The 16026-nt window shown below is 52.7% G+C and overlaps 2 protein-coding genes across 2 annotated transcripts; both read left to right on the top strand.

Annotated features, from left to right (window-relative positions):
• Positions 1-4: 4 nt before the first annotated feature.
• CSUI_008429 (uncharacterized protein) lies at positions 5-4077 on the top strand. Its single transcript, XM_068068562.1, has 2 exons — positions 5-1613; positions 2162-4077. Exons 1-2 carry the CDS (start codon positions 296-298, stop codon positions 2167-2169), a joined length of 1326 nt encoding a protein of 441 aa, XP_067919461.1. The 5' UTR covers positions 5-295; the 3' UTR covers positions 2170-4077.
• Positions 4078-5232: 1155 nt separating this feature from the next.
• On the top strand, positions 5233-15850 carry CSUI_008430 (gtp-binding protein; the record flags this gene model as incomplete). Its single annotated transcript, XM_068068563.1, has 12 exons — positions 5233-6557; positions 7108-7215; positions 7446-7603; positions 8741-8852; positions 9298-9440; positions 9921-10043; positions 10601-10736; positions 11347-11515; positions 12288-12429; positions 13488-13749; positions 15156-15256; positions 15656-15850. Coding segments are annotated over exons 1-12 (2616 nt in total), but the record flags the coding sequence as incomplete, so codon positions are not given.
• Positions 15851-16026: the final 176 nt, after the last annotated feature.

Raw genomic sequence — 16026 nt, forward strand, 5'->3', positions numbered from 1 at the left:
GATCGGCGGACTGTCGTTTGTTGGAAGTGGAACAACCAGCGCTGTCGGTACCAATTCGGTCCCGTCAGAGCTCATCGCACCCCCGGGGTTCCCGTTTAAGAAGTCTTCCCAGCACAAACCGGAGCAGGCGCAGAGGTGCTCTGTATCACCTCGCCGGCGTAAACAGGCTTCTGAGTTCTATGTGTGCGAGCGTGAGAGGGAAGCAAATGGCAACTTGAGCTCAGCGTCGTTGCGTGCGATTGAGAAACCCAGAGAAGTGTATTTTGCTCCACAGTTCCGACAGAATGAGCCGGGCATGATCTCTTCTTCTCCTGGTGGCGGACACTCTTTATCAGAGAGCCAGGATCTTCGATGGAGGCAATTTCTCGGAGCAGGTGGTGGCGATGACACGGTGGCCGAAGTGGCAGGCGCTCCAGCAGTAGGCGGCGGCCGAGTTGAGATGGCTGCACCATCTCGCAGCAGCTTTCCTAGTTCGTCACTAGAAGGTTCAAATTCTGGATTGTCTTATGCGAGCAGGGGAGGTGGACGGGAGACTACAGGGGGATGCCAGGAATCTGCTTTCGCGGGGACAGCGCGGGAGGACCGGCTTGAGCGTTCCGACGGTGAAGGCAGGAGATCGGGCGAGGATGAATGGAAGGAGATGTTAACCTATCTCGGGGAGAGGCTAGATGTGTCGAAACTTCACTCAGCAGAATGGGGCACATCTCGGGGTGGGGGGCTCGGCTGGCGTGGGAGTTCAGATGAGGTTTTTTCAGATGTTAGTTTTCAGAAGACAGGTGGGAACTACGCTGAAAGTAGCCAGGGCACTGCACCGGGAAGGAGAAGTTTAGAGATGACTTCGAATCGACCAGGGCCGGAGGGGCAAGGGACGGGAGCGTTTGGAATGTCGAGTTGCCCTTCGAGCAACTCTGTGCTGTCACACCGCATCTTAAAAGAGGGGGTGTTTCGCAAGTCAGCTGATGCGTTCGATACCTACAAGTGTGTCGGGGGGGGTCCAGGTGGCGCGGGGGGAAGAAGTGGGTTTGCCAACAGCGCCTCTGGAGATCTTTTCGGAAGCAGTAGTTTCCGAGCGTCACAAGAGCGCTTGTCTCCTGTTACGAGGACCCCGTCCGACCATGCTCGCAGTGTCCCATGGTGCGTCCAAGCGTCTTCGAGCGAAGGACTTCTGCTTCGAGCCGGAGACGAGCCAACACGGTCATTTGGTACTGAAGAATTAGCAGCTGGTGATCTCGAGGCTTCCCTCATGACGGTCGCTGCCACAAGGTCCGGTCAACGCCTGGTGTACGTTGGCGGCGAGCGGACAGTGGAGGAGCTGCGAATGACGTCTCTAAGCCCTCGAAGAGAGCAGCTGCTTCTTCGGCTCGGGTCCGAAGGACTGGCCGGAGGATATCGCTCTTCATTGGGCTCGGCTCACTGTCAAGAAGGGGGAAGGGGGTTGCATGGTCTTTTGTGTGAGCGGACTGCGGCCACAGAACGAGAGAGGCTCCTGCCCTTACTAAGGCCAGCAGCGAGGAGAGAACAAGAGGAGAGGACAGACGCTGTTAAAGCCCCTTTTCCTGAGCTTACCTGGACAGACCGGATTTTAGGAGGAGCCAGAGAGGATCAGACAACAGGTGAGACAAAGTTGCACAGCTGCGGCAAAGCGCCAGCCGGTGTAGGGGTCTGGGGTTGATTGTTTTTCAAGTCTTACGTAGAAGACTGGATATCTTGCAGTAAACCTTCTCGGCGTGTGTTTCGCCGTTATGCGGGGACTTGGTGTCACGTCTTCTACAGGTGCCGGCGGGAATTAGTATTACATAGAGAGTGCCAAGTGAGCATTCTCTTGGAAGAACGAAGCAGTACGAGGTGTTACTCTCTGTCCGTTTGCTGGCGGTTTTCTTTCCTGATGTCATGATTGAAAAGACGTCGTGTATGGCGGTAACCCGCTCACCGTTCTCTGAACTGGTCCACCAAAGATATGTGCCGCCCTAGAGGTCACTGAAGCCATCAACATAGTAGGATGGTGTGACTTGCGGTTTGATAGGCTAGCTGGTAATCAGCTCCAGGCGTGCTTGTCTGGTGTGCACCTGAAGGGAGAGGGAGTCGAAGTCTGTGCAATACACAACAGTGCATGCACTCCGTGCATGGTAGTAGCATGTGATGTGTTGGTATGCGTGTGCAGAGGGCTGAAAACGAAGTTTTTGGATAGGCCGATAATACTGGCGGAACGGACGGCATTTTGCGGACATCTTGTCTAGTCGTGAAAGAGTCTTTTGGTTCTCCACCCTATTCCAACAATCTCGCAGTGTTCTCATCATCGAGCACTCCTGTGTAGACCAGCGCGGCTTTCACATCGCTGCCGCATCTCTTCGTGGCCGAATTCTTGTTGGCAGCGGGTGGAGCCTGTTTCGTTTGTGGACTGACACCAGTAACAGCACGTCTCTTGTTGAAGCCCTGCGGTCACCGGCCAGTGTGTTTCTCGTGTATCCCTAGAACATCTGTTTTTCTGGGAAGAAGTGGTGCCTCGTGACTGCCCTGTCGGGGAGCCAGGCCTGGTAGCAACAATGTCAGGGGCCCTCTCCATGCTGTATCTGAAGGAGGCTTCGCATGCGCGATCCTGAATGTGTCCTTCATTAAAGGCAACGCACTGTGACGCGGATTTGCTCTAACTGCTTGTCTGAAGATCGTGTTCTCGGTAGCTTCATTCAGTTTGACGTGTTCCGAGTAGGTGTGGCAAGAACCTTAGGCTTAGAGCTGTGTGCCCGTAGTGCTGTGTTGAGAAGCCCAAGTGACTCAATTCCGGGCAGAGTTGCGATTTGGAAACCGCGGAGATCGATATGCGCTAGCAACGACACCTGGCAAAAGTTCAAATGCTTGGAGGGACTACCGTGCAAGTTCTGGTCTGGTGAGGGACAGTATATGCGATATGCTAACTCGAGTCTTTGCCGAGTGTGTCGAGCCACGTGACTGCAAGTTGGAGTCTTGGTTGGGATGTGAGGGAAGACAGAACAACCGCCCATCGCATTGGTAGCAGATGTGGGGTGGACGGCTGGACAGAAAGGCAGAAAAAAAGGGAGCTACAGAGTTGCCGAGTCGATATATCCACGCGTGAAAGTACGGCGGAGGGACTGTGGAAGGTTGACTTGCACTCTGGCTCCGGGCACGAAGGCTTTGAGGCTCTCGCGGTTTTGGGGCCCTGCTAGTGTCATGGCGGGGTCGGCTTGTCATCGAAGAGGCGGACAAGGAAGTGTTGTGCATGCCTGACACTTCAAGGAGCTCGGGAAGACGTACGCCTTGCCTACCTCAGCCGGCCAGTGTCTTGGCGTCGCCGGGTGATGTGTGTACGAGAGAATCTTGTACAAGGAGCAAACGGTACGGTCTGGAGGCTTTGTGTCTTTTTTCTCGGTCAGTCAGGGCTATCCTTTTTTTTGATGCTCCAGCTGGTTTCACATTTTGTCCCATAGGTGTCCACGTAGGAGACGCCGTAAGCGTGTCTTCATAAGTGTCTTACCTTTTTTCAGTTTTAATCGAATAGGTAGGCCGCCTCCCTATGTTCGATGTGATTGGAAAAAAGGGTTACCGAGCACAGCAGCGGCCCGTCTCCTGCGTAAGTCCCGCCGGCAACTCACAGTAAGGTTTTTTGGTACTTGGTGACCGGCTACAGTCTCCGTTCTTTGGGGGTTCTTTTTCTCTAGACCCGCCGGTGTACTCATGTATCTGTACAGGTAGCAAGTTCCCGGACAGGCGGGGGCGGAGCGGCGATCTTTCACATGTTTTGGTATTTTAGTTCCGTACACGGGCGCACACAAGATGACCGTGTGGGTATCCGTGTGCCTGGGTGTGTACTGGGGAGCATTTCCAGGACGATGATGAGAGCTAGCAACTCCTAAGCAGCTCCTCCGTACAGCCGAGCTAGCGGGCTTTTCCGCGATGTCACATCTGTTGTCCAAGCCCATGGCTTGTCTCACCATTTTTTGGTTTCGCTGATGTGCGGGTTGATCCGCCGTCACGTTATGGGCCAGTGTTGGCTTTGTTGGCTTCGCTGCCAAGTGGTTCTCTATCTCGGATCGAGCTTTCTCTCTCTTACTGTTCATCTGCGAATTGGCAGGCTTTGTGCCTAATCTTAGCAGAAACTCTCTGTCGACGTATCAGCTTGTTTTTTGAAAGAACTCGCCTTCGGGATCAGAGATAGACGAGGCACTTTGTCAACCCACTAAGGCTGTCGGGGGTGCATCAAGCACTGGGTCTAGCAATCTGAGCTTCAGTAGTGGCGTGGGCGAGCCTGGCACCACGTTTCAGGGTGTTGTTTCGTAGTGGAGTAGAATCTTACCGCTCCTCACAGAAAAGGAACTAGCTTCCAGCTATGTGATGAGTGAGTCAGTCAGAACTGCCAGTGAGTCAGCTTCTCAGCGAAACTGGAGCAAGATGGGAAAGACCCAAGCTTGACTCCCCCACTGGGGACACCTCCGGACTATGCTTACAAACGTGGAGTAAGCAACCACCCACGTCTGACCGTACCTCAGTATCTGCTAAAAGAAGGCGACCAGGTCGAAAGAAAAATAGTCCCACACTTTCACAGTAGTGCATACAATGCTTCCCTGGCTTCACTGTAGCAGCCGCTTGTTTCCACGCACTTGTTCGGAAGGCAGCGACAGGCCCTGCAGCTACGTGCCATTTTCTTTCAGTTCTTTCTGCGGACTTTGCCAAAGTATAGAAGCATACTTCCCTTTCGCGCTCCTGCGCATGCGGTCTGAAGCCGTATCGTCTTGCGGGACTTACTCAGCCCCTCGTGTGTCTTACATTTGCCCCAGTATCCCTTGTGCAAGTTCCTTGTCAGCAACATCGTCTCCGTTCGGAACGGCCTAACCGTTGCTTTCATGGCAGCTCACAGTTCTGAGAATTCCGAACGGGCTACAGCGACCTAGTCAGCTCATGACTTCATCCATGTGAACAAACCTTTCCAAAAAGAAGGCAAGGGGAGCCCGCTAGTCAGCTAGAGTGGCCCACGATCTGTAGCTGCTTCGAGGCCTGTCAATTTCACTAAGGACGCTTCCGTAGGAGAGGCTCATGAACCACTCGGTGCGGAACTGAGCTGATCAGGGCTGAGCCAGAGATGGAAAAGGAAAAAGTCTACACCACTATTGGTGACTGGAGTATGAGGCGAAGCCTGAGTTACGCCCCTTCGATTGTAACGCGCGCTGCAGAAATCCGCATGCAGTGCGAATCGGGGTGATGGCAGGGAAGACACCAACGAAGAGGTGTCGGTTCAGGTGTCCTAGCCCCGGTACTCCTAATACGTGTCTTCTTCTGGAGTATGTGAATATCTGTCATAGTACACTCGCCACTTCTCGCCCTCGGTTGCCCGCTGTGACTCACGAGTATCGACCGCGCGGGAGTGTGGCGGTATCGTATCGCAAGACAGCTCGATTTGCTGTTATGTTTGGCTTCTTCTCTGTCGGCATGTCCTTCTACAGGGAAGCTTTGGAGTGCCTGCAAACGTTTATGTTTGTAGCTGAGCACGTGCAAGACACTGATGTGATAGCCCCGTTCGCCCTCAGACGGCAAGCCGTCATGAGAGTCACTCAACCCCCGATTGGTGGGTCAACCGAGAATGGTTCTAACGCTCTCCTCGTTTCGTGTGGTTCAGGACCTTTCCAGTCTGAGCATGTGGGAAGAAAGGCTTCGCGTTGCGAACAGCCCTTCACTCGTGGACGTGCCCTCTTCCTTGCCAGCTCGTTGTGCACCGCAAGCAGAGTGTAGACATCGCGATCGTCTTCTCTTCCCTGTTTCGGGTACCACTAGGCAGCGCGCGAAATTGTTTTTCTTGACTATTCGTAGTGTAGCTCGAAGTCTTGCTCTCTCTTCATCTTTTCCAGCTCATGGCCTCTCCTCTCTCTTCCCTAAGGCGCAGTACCTTCTCGGTTCTGCTGTGCCACGGTATCTCTCCTCCACTCTACGGGAAACGGGGAGTTGGTGTGCACGCCACTTCAGTTCCTCGGTACCGATGCAAAGAGAAATAGGGAAAGCCCTCTGCCCCAGTTTCCGTTTCCCTGTTCAGTCTCAGCGCCTTCCACTCCGCCACAGCTACCTTTCTCGCAGTCTCACCAGTTTTTCTCCCTCCTTCGCGGAGTGCTGTCCTTGGACTTCTCCTGGGCTGCCTCCATCGCGATGTATCTCACCTGATGTAGAAAGGGGGCATTCCTCGACAGCAACTCTTGCTTCCCTGCCGGTGTTCCCTCCGTCCCTCGGCTATCACAGTCGGACTTCTGTCGTCTGCCAGCCTCTCAGTTTCCAATTTTTTCGGTTCTCTGGCAGAGTCTGCCCCTCGACTCCGTCCCGACTGTACTATTCAGCCTCTAGCACAAGCGCTGCTCTAGCACCATGCCGCAGGAAAGCAGAGGCCAGGCCCGGGGAGAAGAAGCTGGACGACGTCCTTGGATCTCTAGACATCTCTCAAATTCGGAACTTTTGCATAATTGCGCATGTTGACCATGGAAAAAGCACTTTATCGGATCGGTTGTTGGAAGTCACCGGGACGATCGAGCCGGGATCCAAGTCACAATTCTTGGATACCCTAGGTACGGCACCTTCAGCTGGACAGAACGCATGCTCTTTCCTACAGACTCTCACGGGTCAGCAAGGACGGGACTATGTGTTGTGATCCTCTGCATGTACATCAGTCAACTGGACTTTCTTCTCGCGTGTGTCCGGAATAAGTGAGCCTTGTTCTCCAATCACACGCCTGATTTCTTTTCGGGTCTTGTAGCTGTCTTGTGGTTGCGGAGGGTGCGCAGCTGTGTCGCCAGTCGAAAAGAGTCAGGCAGGCTGGGGGAAGGGAAGGTCACAGGGAGACTGTAAGCGAGAAGAGACGAATGTAGCTGAGAGGGGCAGAATATCTTATATGTACGGTGGGCGGGGTAGTAAAACTGTCACCTTTTGAGGGGTTCAAAAGAATTGACAGAGCGAGTGATCTCTCCGACACCAGGAGAGCAGAGGAAGGAGCCGGCTCCGCTAAGGCTGACTGTTAGAGGCGGCCTACGCCTAACCTAGCAGCACCAGGGGCTGACCGTGTAGGCCCTGTGCGGACACAGTGGTTGTGGGGTTCCCTCTTTCTCCGTATGGCTACAGAAGTCGAGACTGCGCGAGGCATTACCGTCAAGGCTCAGGCCTGCTCTCTACTGCACCGATGCGAGGTCACGGACTCAGATTATCTCCTCAATCTCATCGATACTCCTGGTACGAATTTAGACGCCTTTCTTTTTTCGTTCATGTTATAGTCCGTTCGTATCTTCACAGTCATTCTAAAGTAGTACTCCGGAGATGCCCCGCCCAAGGAGAACTCCGCGACCATGTGGTTTGCCTCGGTGTTATAAAAACAGTGACGTCTTCGCTTTTCTGCCAGCGTGGAAGTAGGTCCCCTGGTGCTTGCCGTCGTGTGCTTCTTCTCTTCCTCTCTGGGATGGCAGGTCACAGCGACTTTTCTCATGAAGTCTCTCGGGGACTGAGTGTCTGCCAAGGGGCCGTTCTGCTTGTGGACGGTTCGCAAGGAATTCAGGCGCAGACAATCAAGCATTTTCGCCGAGCTACGCAGCGGGGACTGCAACTAATCGCGGCAATCAATAAGGTAAGAACACCACCAGCTTTTCGTCCCGTCTATCACGCCGTCCACCAGCTGTTCGTCCCGCTGCCTTCACACCGCTGGAGCCCCACAGGGTGAAGGCTTGGAGGATCACACCGTATTCTGTCATTCTACTCTTTCCAATGAGCCTGAAAGTTAGCGCTCGGGCTGTCTTTCCCGACTGGACAACATTGGCAGGCATAATCAGGATCTTTCTGTTGTCCAGGTGCTCCCTTCTTTGCATGAACCTTACTCTGGTAGATCTTCTGTTTTTCCCGCCCTGTCTCCACAGCATGAAGAGCTAGCGCTACGGCTCCCAGTTCTTGCCGGAGGATGCGGGGCCTGCCCTGAATCTGTCTAAAGTCACCAGAAGCGTAGATAACAGCATAGCTTCTTGAGTAACGTAACGACAGATCTGCTTTTGGACTGATAGGACTTGATGATGAAGTTTCCTTGAAGAACTGCTGGTAGTTCCTCTGCGGCGAGCCACTAGCTATGCTGCAGTCTACACCTTACGAGCCACCGCGCGCCCATTCGGGGAGGATCCACTGTTGAAGTGCAGTGGATGTCTCTACGTTGTGGCTCTCCCGAGTCCCAGGAGGTATTCGAAGTGTACGCTTGCAGGCACTCTCCTTCATAGCGTGACGTACTGGGCTGTCCTTGATAGGTATCAGGGTAAGTCCGCAGCGTACACCTCTGCGCTTGTACAGTGCTGAGAGTTTTGTAGAGCTCTCTTTTTCTCCTGCCAGCCTTTACGGAAGTGCTTCGCCGACAGCCTTTACTGCTAATCCCGACTGGGTCGATTGTAGAAACTTTAGATAGATCACGCGTCTAACTTACACACGATCATCGCGGAGAGCTCAGTCAGCGAGCGCACGAGACTGGTCTTGCGAACCGTGAGCTGTTCTCCTTTTTTCCGACCATTCGTTTTCCTTGACGATCTGGCAAACTTCACGGAGTCTCTCTTCCCTGTTGCGGAGGTCTGGAGATCTGAACTTCTATTCATCCCATCCTGGCGTCGTCTTTGCAACTGCCCTACGCTGTCATAACTTTCTTCACTGCTTTAGCATCGAAGAGGACAGTAGTATAGAGAATCGGCCTCATTATTTCGCTTCTGCCGAGTGTTTCTTGTCTTGTCGGTAGGTAGATCTTCCCGTTGTGCGCGAGCATCTCCCGGCCCTCCGAGACTCCATTGCGGCTCTGACTGGAGTCCGCCGCGATGAGATTCTTGAAATTTCCTCGAAAACAGGCTATGGTGAGTGTCCGACGAGAGAGAGCTACGTCCTCACTACTACTGGCTACTCGTTCGCCGTCTTACTTCTCTCTCGTACTGTTGGCTGGGCGGACACACTGACAATCATTCCTAACTATGTCTGTTGAAGGTACTCGTTCGCCGGCCTACTTCTCTCTCGTACCGTTGGCTAGGCAGACACACTGAGAATCAGAGACATCGCGGATTAGGTTCCAGAGTTCTCAGGCGCTGCCGGCCCATAGACTTAACATCTTTCTCGTCTCTGGACAGTTCCAGTACTACATTTTCTGATCTCTGATTAAGGGGTTACCCCTTCACACTTCCTGTATTCAATCTTTCATTCTTCTGTGTGACTCTCGATAGAAAGAGAAAGCGGGCAGATCAGAATACATACAGCACTTTGACGAGCCTGGTCAGGAAGCTGCCGGTTTCTCTCTTTTCCGTTCAGGTATAGATGATCTTCTCTTGGCCATCGTCGAAAAACTTCCTGCTCCTGTGAGTACCTCAAGGGCCGATGCACCAGTTCAAGCTCTTATCTTCGATAGTTGGTTCGATCCAAAGAATGGCATCGTCCTTCTTGTTGCTGTAAAGGTGGGTCTAGCTACTGTTACCAGAGTTACGCTCCCAGGCAATACCACTAGCGCATGCAGGAAAAGTCGTGACATTGTTGGGATGTGCTCCGCCGCTCAGTGGGCATCGGTTCTCAGTCAGTGCCTTGTGTATAGTTCGCCGAAGTTGCAGCGGCTCATGTTCCCGAGAGGTCTAGAAACAAGGCACAGTTTTGTTGGTGTGGTAAAACGGCGTTTTCCGTGGTTAGCTACATTTGCCTGTTTTGCCGCTATCTTCTTATTGCCTGAAACGTTCTTTCAGCAAGCAGTAGCAGTTTTGCCTGCCGCTGCTGTTATTGAGGACTTTACGTTGACGATCGCTTTTTTACGCGCCATCTTGTCTGTCACAAGCTTCTGCGTAGAGTCCTGTCTGCTTTTAGACGGCCACCTCTCTCCTACCTTTCAAAAGTGGTTGAGAAGATTGCGTAGTCTCTCAAGCGTCCCCACCTTCTCTCCTTTTCAGGAAGGCATTCTCAAGCCAGGAAGAACACTCCAGGCAGCGCAGTCGAAAAAAGTTGTTGCGGTAAAGGAAGTCGGAGTGTTCCATCCGTTCATGACCGCGACGAACGTTCTCAGGGCAGGACAGGTGAGCTACTCAGCACTTCTCGTATCTATATGTACGTGAGCTTTGATTTCCACGGGGGCTATGCGGGCCTACGAAGCAGACGCGAGAGGGGGAAGACAGCGTATCCTCGTTATTTTGTCTGCGCTGCAGCGGAAGCGTGTGTAGCGCACATAGCCATTCCCGCCTGTACGGCACCGCTTAGGATAGCTTGGCCTAAGTTGACAGCTGTACGCTTTTATGGTCGCTAGTTCGCGTCGCCTCGTTCGCCATCGTCACTCTCACGCATCTATCTCAAGTCGCATGTTGCGTTCCTAACAATTCGAATCCATACATCATTCGTAACAAGCTGCATTCACACATTTGAAAAGTGAACCTTCTGCAGTCTCATACCCGCATCCGGTAAAAAGCCTCAGGATAGCTACCGTGTGATAAGGCGACCTTCACGTTCTTCGCTGGTAGTAGAACGCTTATTGCCGAGCAAAAACACTTTCGTGTGTTTGCTTCCGTGTGCGCCTATACCATATATGCATCATAGGTATTATGGCCTACAGTGCGCGTTCTCTTCCCTGTTTCTCCAGGTGGGCTACATCTGCTCGAACCTGAAGCGAACAGAAGATGCATGTGTCGGGGATACGCTTATTCCGCAGCACCTGTTGGTCCCGCTGCCTTCGTTGCCAGACCTTGGCGGGCGCCCGAAATGCAGCGTGTACGCCGGTGAGTTTTTGTCTGCCTGTCAGCAGATAGGAGTGTCGGTTCTGTCTCCAGCGGAGGAGACAAACCGATAGGCAATTTGTCTCGATTGAATACCCACGTGTGTAGTACATATTTGGAGCCCCAGTTTCTTGCCACAAGTATCCAGCTGTGGTGAAATCTACGCCTGCCGGCGTTGTTACGATACGTCAAGGCGTGCGCCCCTACATTAGCACGCAGCCTTGTTCTGGCGCGCCATGTAAGAGTCTCCTGGGAGGGGGCCCTGGGTGTCGCTGTGGCTCGGCGACCAACTCACGTGTGTCACACTTGCTCTGTTAGGCCCACGTGAGCAAGTATAACAAGATACGTACAGTAGCAACATTGTAGAAGTACGTAACCCAGTCACATCTAGAACACTAAGCCTCCAGTGCGCCAGACACCGAACTTGCGTCTGGATTACTCAAGGTCGCAAGACTAGTATCTCGAGGGGCGTAGCAGGAGAGGTTTCTCTTCCGATACGTCAGTGACCGAACCTCTTCTTTCCCCCCGCCCCTCCATTTTCATCTATAAGGTCGAAGGTGAGATGCGTCACTCGTGTATAAGGCAGTACGACTTCGACTGCTTCTCACCTCAGGCATCTTCCCAGAGGTTGCCAAAGAATACGACAGAGTTCAGATAGCCATCAGGCGGCTGTTATTGACGGATCCTGCCATTGAGGCGAGACCCGAGGTCAATCCTGCTCTTGGCCAGGGGTTCCGTTGCGGATTTCTAGGCATCCTGCATCTGGATGTTTTCAGGCAAAGGTATGTAGCAGAATTAGGTCTTCTACTAAGTCGACAAGTTTTCTGCGTTACTTGTCTCCGCTGTGTCGCAGTTCCCTTACAACCACAGATATCTTCTGGTCTCAGTCTCTCGTCTCCTACCTCCCACGAGCTTTCAATAAATTTCCGTGCTCCTGTGCTCACAGCTGTCACCATGTAAACGTACTAGGTTGGTCGAACAACGGGCGGTCGTTGAGCGGAGGTTGATCTGCGTGTGTGAAAAGCTGCCGAGAGCTCCATGCTGGAAGCGGAAGAAGTGTTCTCTCCTTCCCATAGCTTGCTCCCCGCCTTAAGCGTGCTTAGATTTGTCATGGTCTTGCGAAGACTATATGTATGGAAGATCTTCACACGGTATGTTACGAGGGTTGTAAGAGTAGCCTGGTATTGCCGTGCCCACGGCACGCATTAGAAAAAGCTCACGTATACAGCACGTGCACTCACTGATCAAAGATATCTTCTTTTCGTGGCTTGTGTCACGCAACCGTACTTCGGCGTACGCATTCTTCATCAGACCTGCACAGTAACGCCTGCTAGGTTTTCTGCTTTCATGTCAGGTTGTGCATGCCCGCCCTTTTCCTACGGCCACTTGTCATGTGTCGCATGTCAGTGTTCACAATGAGAGCTGCGCAGCTGCTCTCCTGTGAACTTTAGTGTGCAACTGATGTCCTAGTTTCAAGTGCTTGATAGCCGAGGTGCTGTCGTTTTTCTTTCCAAGTTAAAGTGACTCTCCCCTGAAGGTGTCACGCTGATTCAGGCTTGAGACAGAGTACGACGTCAAGATCCTCATCACTTCCCCTACTGTGCCTTACAAGGTCTTCTTGAAGTCTGGCAAAGAGGTCACTATCAGCTCTCCCTCAGATTTTCCTGACTATTTTGACCGGGTTGAAGAACCAGTGGTACGCTCTGTCAGCTGTCGGGTGGCGCTTACTGTGCTGTGCATTCAGTTTAGTACCATCAGAAACACTTTTCTCGCACTTCCTTCAACTTTAAGTCTGAAAGAAAACTGCTGCTGCATGCCGCTTCAGCCCAGTAGTACAGGCGCACTTTTTGGAGGACCGGTGTGTATTGTGCATGTTTGGTCGTAATAGCTCGTGTGCAGGAGAGACATAAGCGGGAAAGAACTGTATCTCAGAGCTCTTCAGCAGCTCATAGCCTTAGTCTTCTCGGCCTACGTAGGCACTTGTGCAGCGAGACCGGTGAGGCGTCGCGCTGGCAGGGTTACTTTCCCAAGTACCACTCTCCGCAGTTTCGCGGAAAGATTTTGACGGGATCTACCATCTTGTGGTCTTCATTGAATCTGTACCCCCGGATGTCCGATTTTGCTGTCTCAGAACCAGCAGCATGGACGTTTTCGAAACAGGGGCCGTAACCTATCCAGGAACGCTGCGCTGATTCACATGCTAAAAGCAAGACAATGCGCCACTTGAGGTGTATGTACTCTCCTAATCCATGTGTATCTATGTATATATGAAGGCCGTCTTTGCGGCCTGACGCTCAGCATGCGTGGGAAACCTCTGTATCAGGTTCAGTGAAAGGCATAGCTCGTTCACTCCAGAAGACTAAACCCCATCGAGCTACGATGAAAGCAGTAGCTCTTGTCCGCAGTGGGAGTTGAGGGCTTCTCTTTGCGTGCGAGTTGCCTGCATCTGGAATCACAGTTTGTACCTGCAACCAGCATCGCACACCTGCAAAGTTTGTAATGACTTTCCATGGCATTTATATTTCCGTTTCAGATCGAGTCGTACCTTACGTACTCACCTGCACAGGTACCCAACCGTAATTCACGTCCAGCCCGCGCTCCACAAGCTGTATACTGAGGAATCGAAAAAAGTCTCCTAAGGAACTAAACCCCTATTGAGGGGTTTAGTTCCTTGGGAGTCCTTTTATCGTCTCCCGAATTCATGGCACTGATCCATGGTTTGTTTCCGGTCGTTTTCTTATGTTTTTGTCCCAGGTGAAAACAACCATGGTTATTCCTCGGAAGGCTGCTGCGGCTGTGCAGGAGCTTTGCCTGGCGAAACGGGGCGAGGAGGTCCGGTATGAGTGCATGCAAGAGCCCATGCTATTTGCGGCAGCATCAGCCGAAGCAGAGGTGGATGAGCGGGATCGCGTTCTGATGGAGTACACAATTCCTTTGAGTGAAGTCATTGTGGATTTCTCTGACAAGCTGCAGGCTCTCACCAGCGGCCTGGCCTCTTGGGATTACGTTGAGGCTGGTAAGCAAATTCTTAGTTGACATTGCGATTGTCAACTGCTTCCGTCACGCTGCTAGGATGACGACACTCTCCCCCGGTTTCTCTCCGAGTCACGATGGTAGCACCTGTTAGTCTTGCCTTGCCATCGCTGCAGGACAAGGAAGAACAAACAGTACAGGCACCTGGAGCAACGAATGAGGAGCACCACTATCAGCATAGTCGTCACAGATACTAAGAGAAGAACGTCCTCTTCATTTTTCTGTGTCTGCGTGCTTGCACTGGGAGCGGGACAAGGTGGACTGTGAGGATATTCTTTTCTCGACACAAATGTAAACCACATCTGTAGTTATGGGGGGACGCAGGTCAAGGGCTCCCTCGGAGCACTCGCGCACAGACAGACCGAGATCGAACTGGCTGAAAGAAAACCCGTGTCCAACTGTCGGCCAACCTGGCTAGCGTTGACTTGAGAAGAGGGGGAAAAGAAGGCTGGGAGAGTGTTAGCAGCCAGCAGATCGGAGGCAGATTGAAGCACACACTTGTCAGTCAGAAGGCGTTGAGCTCGGTTGTCTGCTCGCAGGAAAGGCTGGACCCGAATACTGTGGGGCGGGCACACGATTCGTTTAGACATTTGTCGTTGGTCTGACTGCGAACGGAAAGCAGCAGCTGGCCAGACGGTAGAAAGGTTTGGTGAAGCGTCTCGAAGTCCCTCAGAAAAACGACACGAGCATTTGCGTTGGTTGGTCTGATGTCGCCCCCTGCGGCCGCCAAGTCAACCCGTATGACGCTCTCAGTTCATTTTTGCGAAGTCCCCCGAACTCCGGCGTAATCGATATTGCAGAAAAGCTCTTGTCTTCCCTGCTTTCGTCAGGAAAATCCTCAGCACGCTTTAGCTATTAGTAGGCGCATATGCTCCTCAAACCGTAACACCCCTCTCGCTGATGCACTGCTGTTATATCAGGGGATACCTGTGCCGTCGGAGCAACATTCTACGTAACTTTCCTGTTTTCTCCAGGACGGAGGCTTTCTGCTCGCCCCTACCTGACTGCATCGTTATGAGCAGCTCCGGAGTAGGAGACGCAGGAGTCTTCGCCGGCTCGCCGAGTCACTGTAAAGGGAGGGCTGAGGTGAAGTTTAGACACCTGCTGTGTTCACTGTCTGTACGAGAGGCGATTCTTTGCTTCGCATGGAGCGTCCTCGCTTCCGCGCGCGTGGCCTATGGTGGGTGGACAACGTTTAGTCAAGCAAGGAACTGAGGCGAGACGGTCGGTACGAAATGTGCAATAGGAATGTCGGCATTCCACTGCCTCTCAGAAAGCAGTTCCTGGGAGCACTTTTGCCATTTGTTTTTTGGTTGACACTTAACGTGAACAGAGAGAGAAGCGAACCCTCGGAAATGTGAGTATATCTGCCTTTTTTTTTGTTTGCAGGCCATGCGCCAGCCGATGTCGTCAAGGTGGGGTTCCGGTTCAACGGGGACCCGTGTGACGCTTTGGGTTTTCTTGCCCAGCGCGACAGAGCCCGCGAGCAGGTAAGGGTGGCCTTTGCTTGCGGAGTTCAAGAGATTCTGTACTGATATTTCGGGGGCATAAGCAGCCCAACTACACTGTAGCTATCTTCTAATCTCGTAGCTGAGACGCTGCAGGAATACCCGCGGCATCAGTTTTCAATATCCAGCCCGTCACACGCGTTGTTGGCATGAAGTTTTCCACGTCTTTCTCGTGTAGAGCAAATAGGGACAGATAGTTTTCTCGAAACCAGGTGGCGGCGGGAAGCTACAGAAGCTTGGACAGCTCTCCTCGAACCGTGTGTACTCCTGAACGTCTCCAGCGCTCTGCCGCGAAAGGGCTAGCACCTAATAGCTTGTTTGTAACTGTGCCCTGCCCGGCCTGTCAGTGTTCCAAAAAACCAGAATACGTGTGTGTGACAGGGCATCAAGAGCACCCGGAGGCTCGCCACTCTCATCCCGCAGCACCCTTTTGAAGTTACAATTCATTGCATAGTAAACTCGAAGGTGATTGCCCGAGAGGTTGTCCGAGCGATGAAGAAGGACGTGCTGGCAGGGACGTACGGCTGTGACAACTCACGAAAACGAAAGCTGTTCGAGAAGGAGAAAGAGAGGCAACAGCGTCTGAGGACGATTTCCAATGTCCGCGTCCCCCCGGAGGCCTTCTTGCAACTTCTGAAGTTCTGAAACTGCCGCACATTCGCCCCTCTTTCACTGCTCTAAGCATGTGCGCGTAGAGATGCTTCTGACTAAAGGGTGATACTAACAGGTGGCATCCGCGGGGCTCAGCAGCG

The sequence above is a fragment of the Cystoisospora suis genome (assembly GCF_002600585.1).
Source record: "Cystoisospora suis strain Wien I chromosome Unknown contig_4723, whole genome shotgun sequence".
Taxonomy (NCBI): Eukaryota; Apicomplexa; class Conoidasida; order Eucoccidiorida; family Sarcocystidae; genus Cystoisospora; species Cystoisospora suis.

Coding starts and splice junctions, on each gene's coding strand:
- CSUI_008429 (XM_068068562.1), top strand. CDS start 296: ATGATCTCTTCTTCTCCTGGTGGCGGACACTCTTTATCAGAGAGCCAG.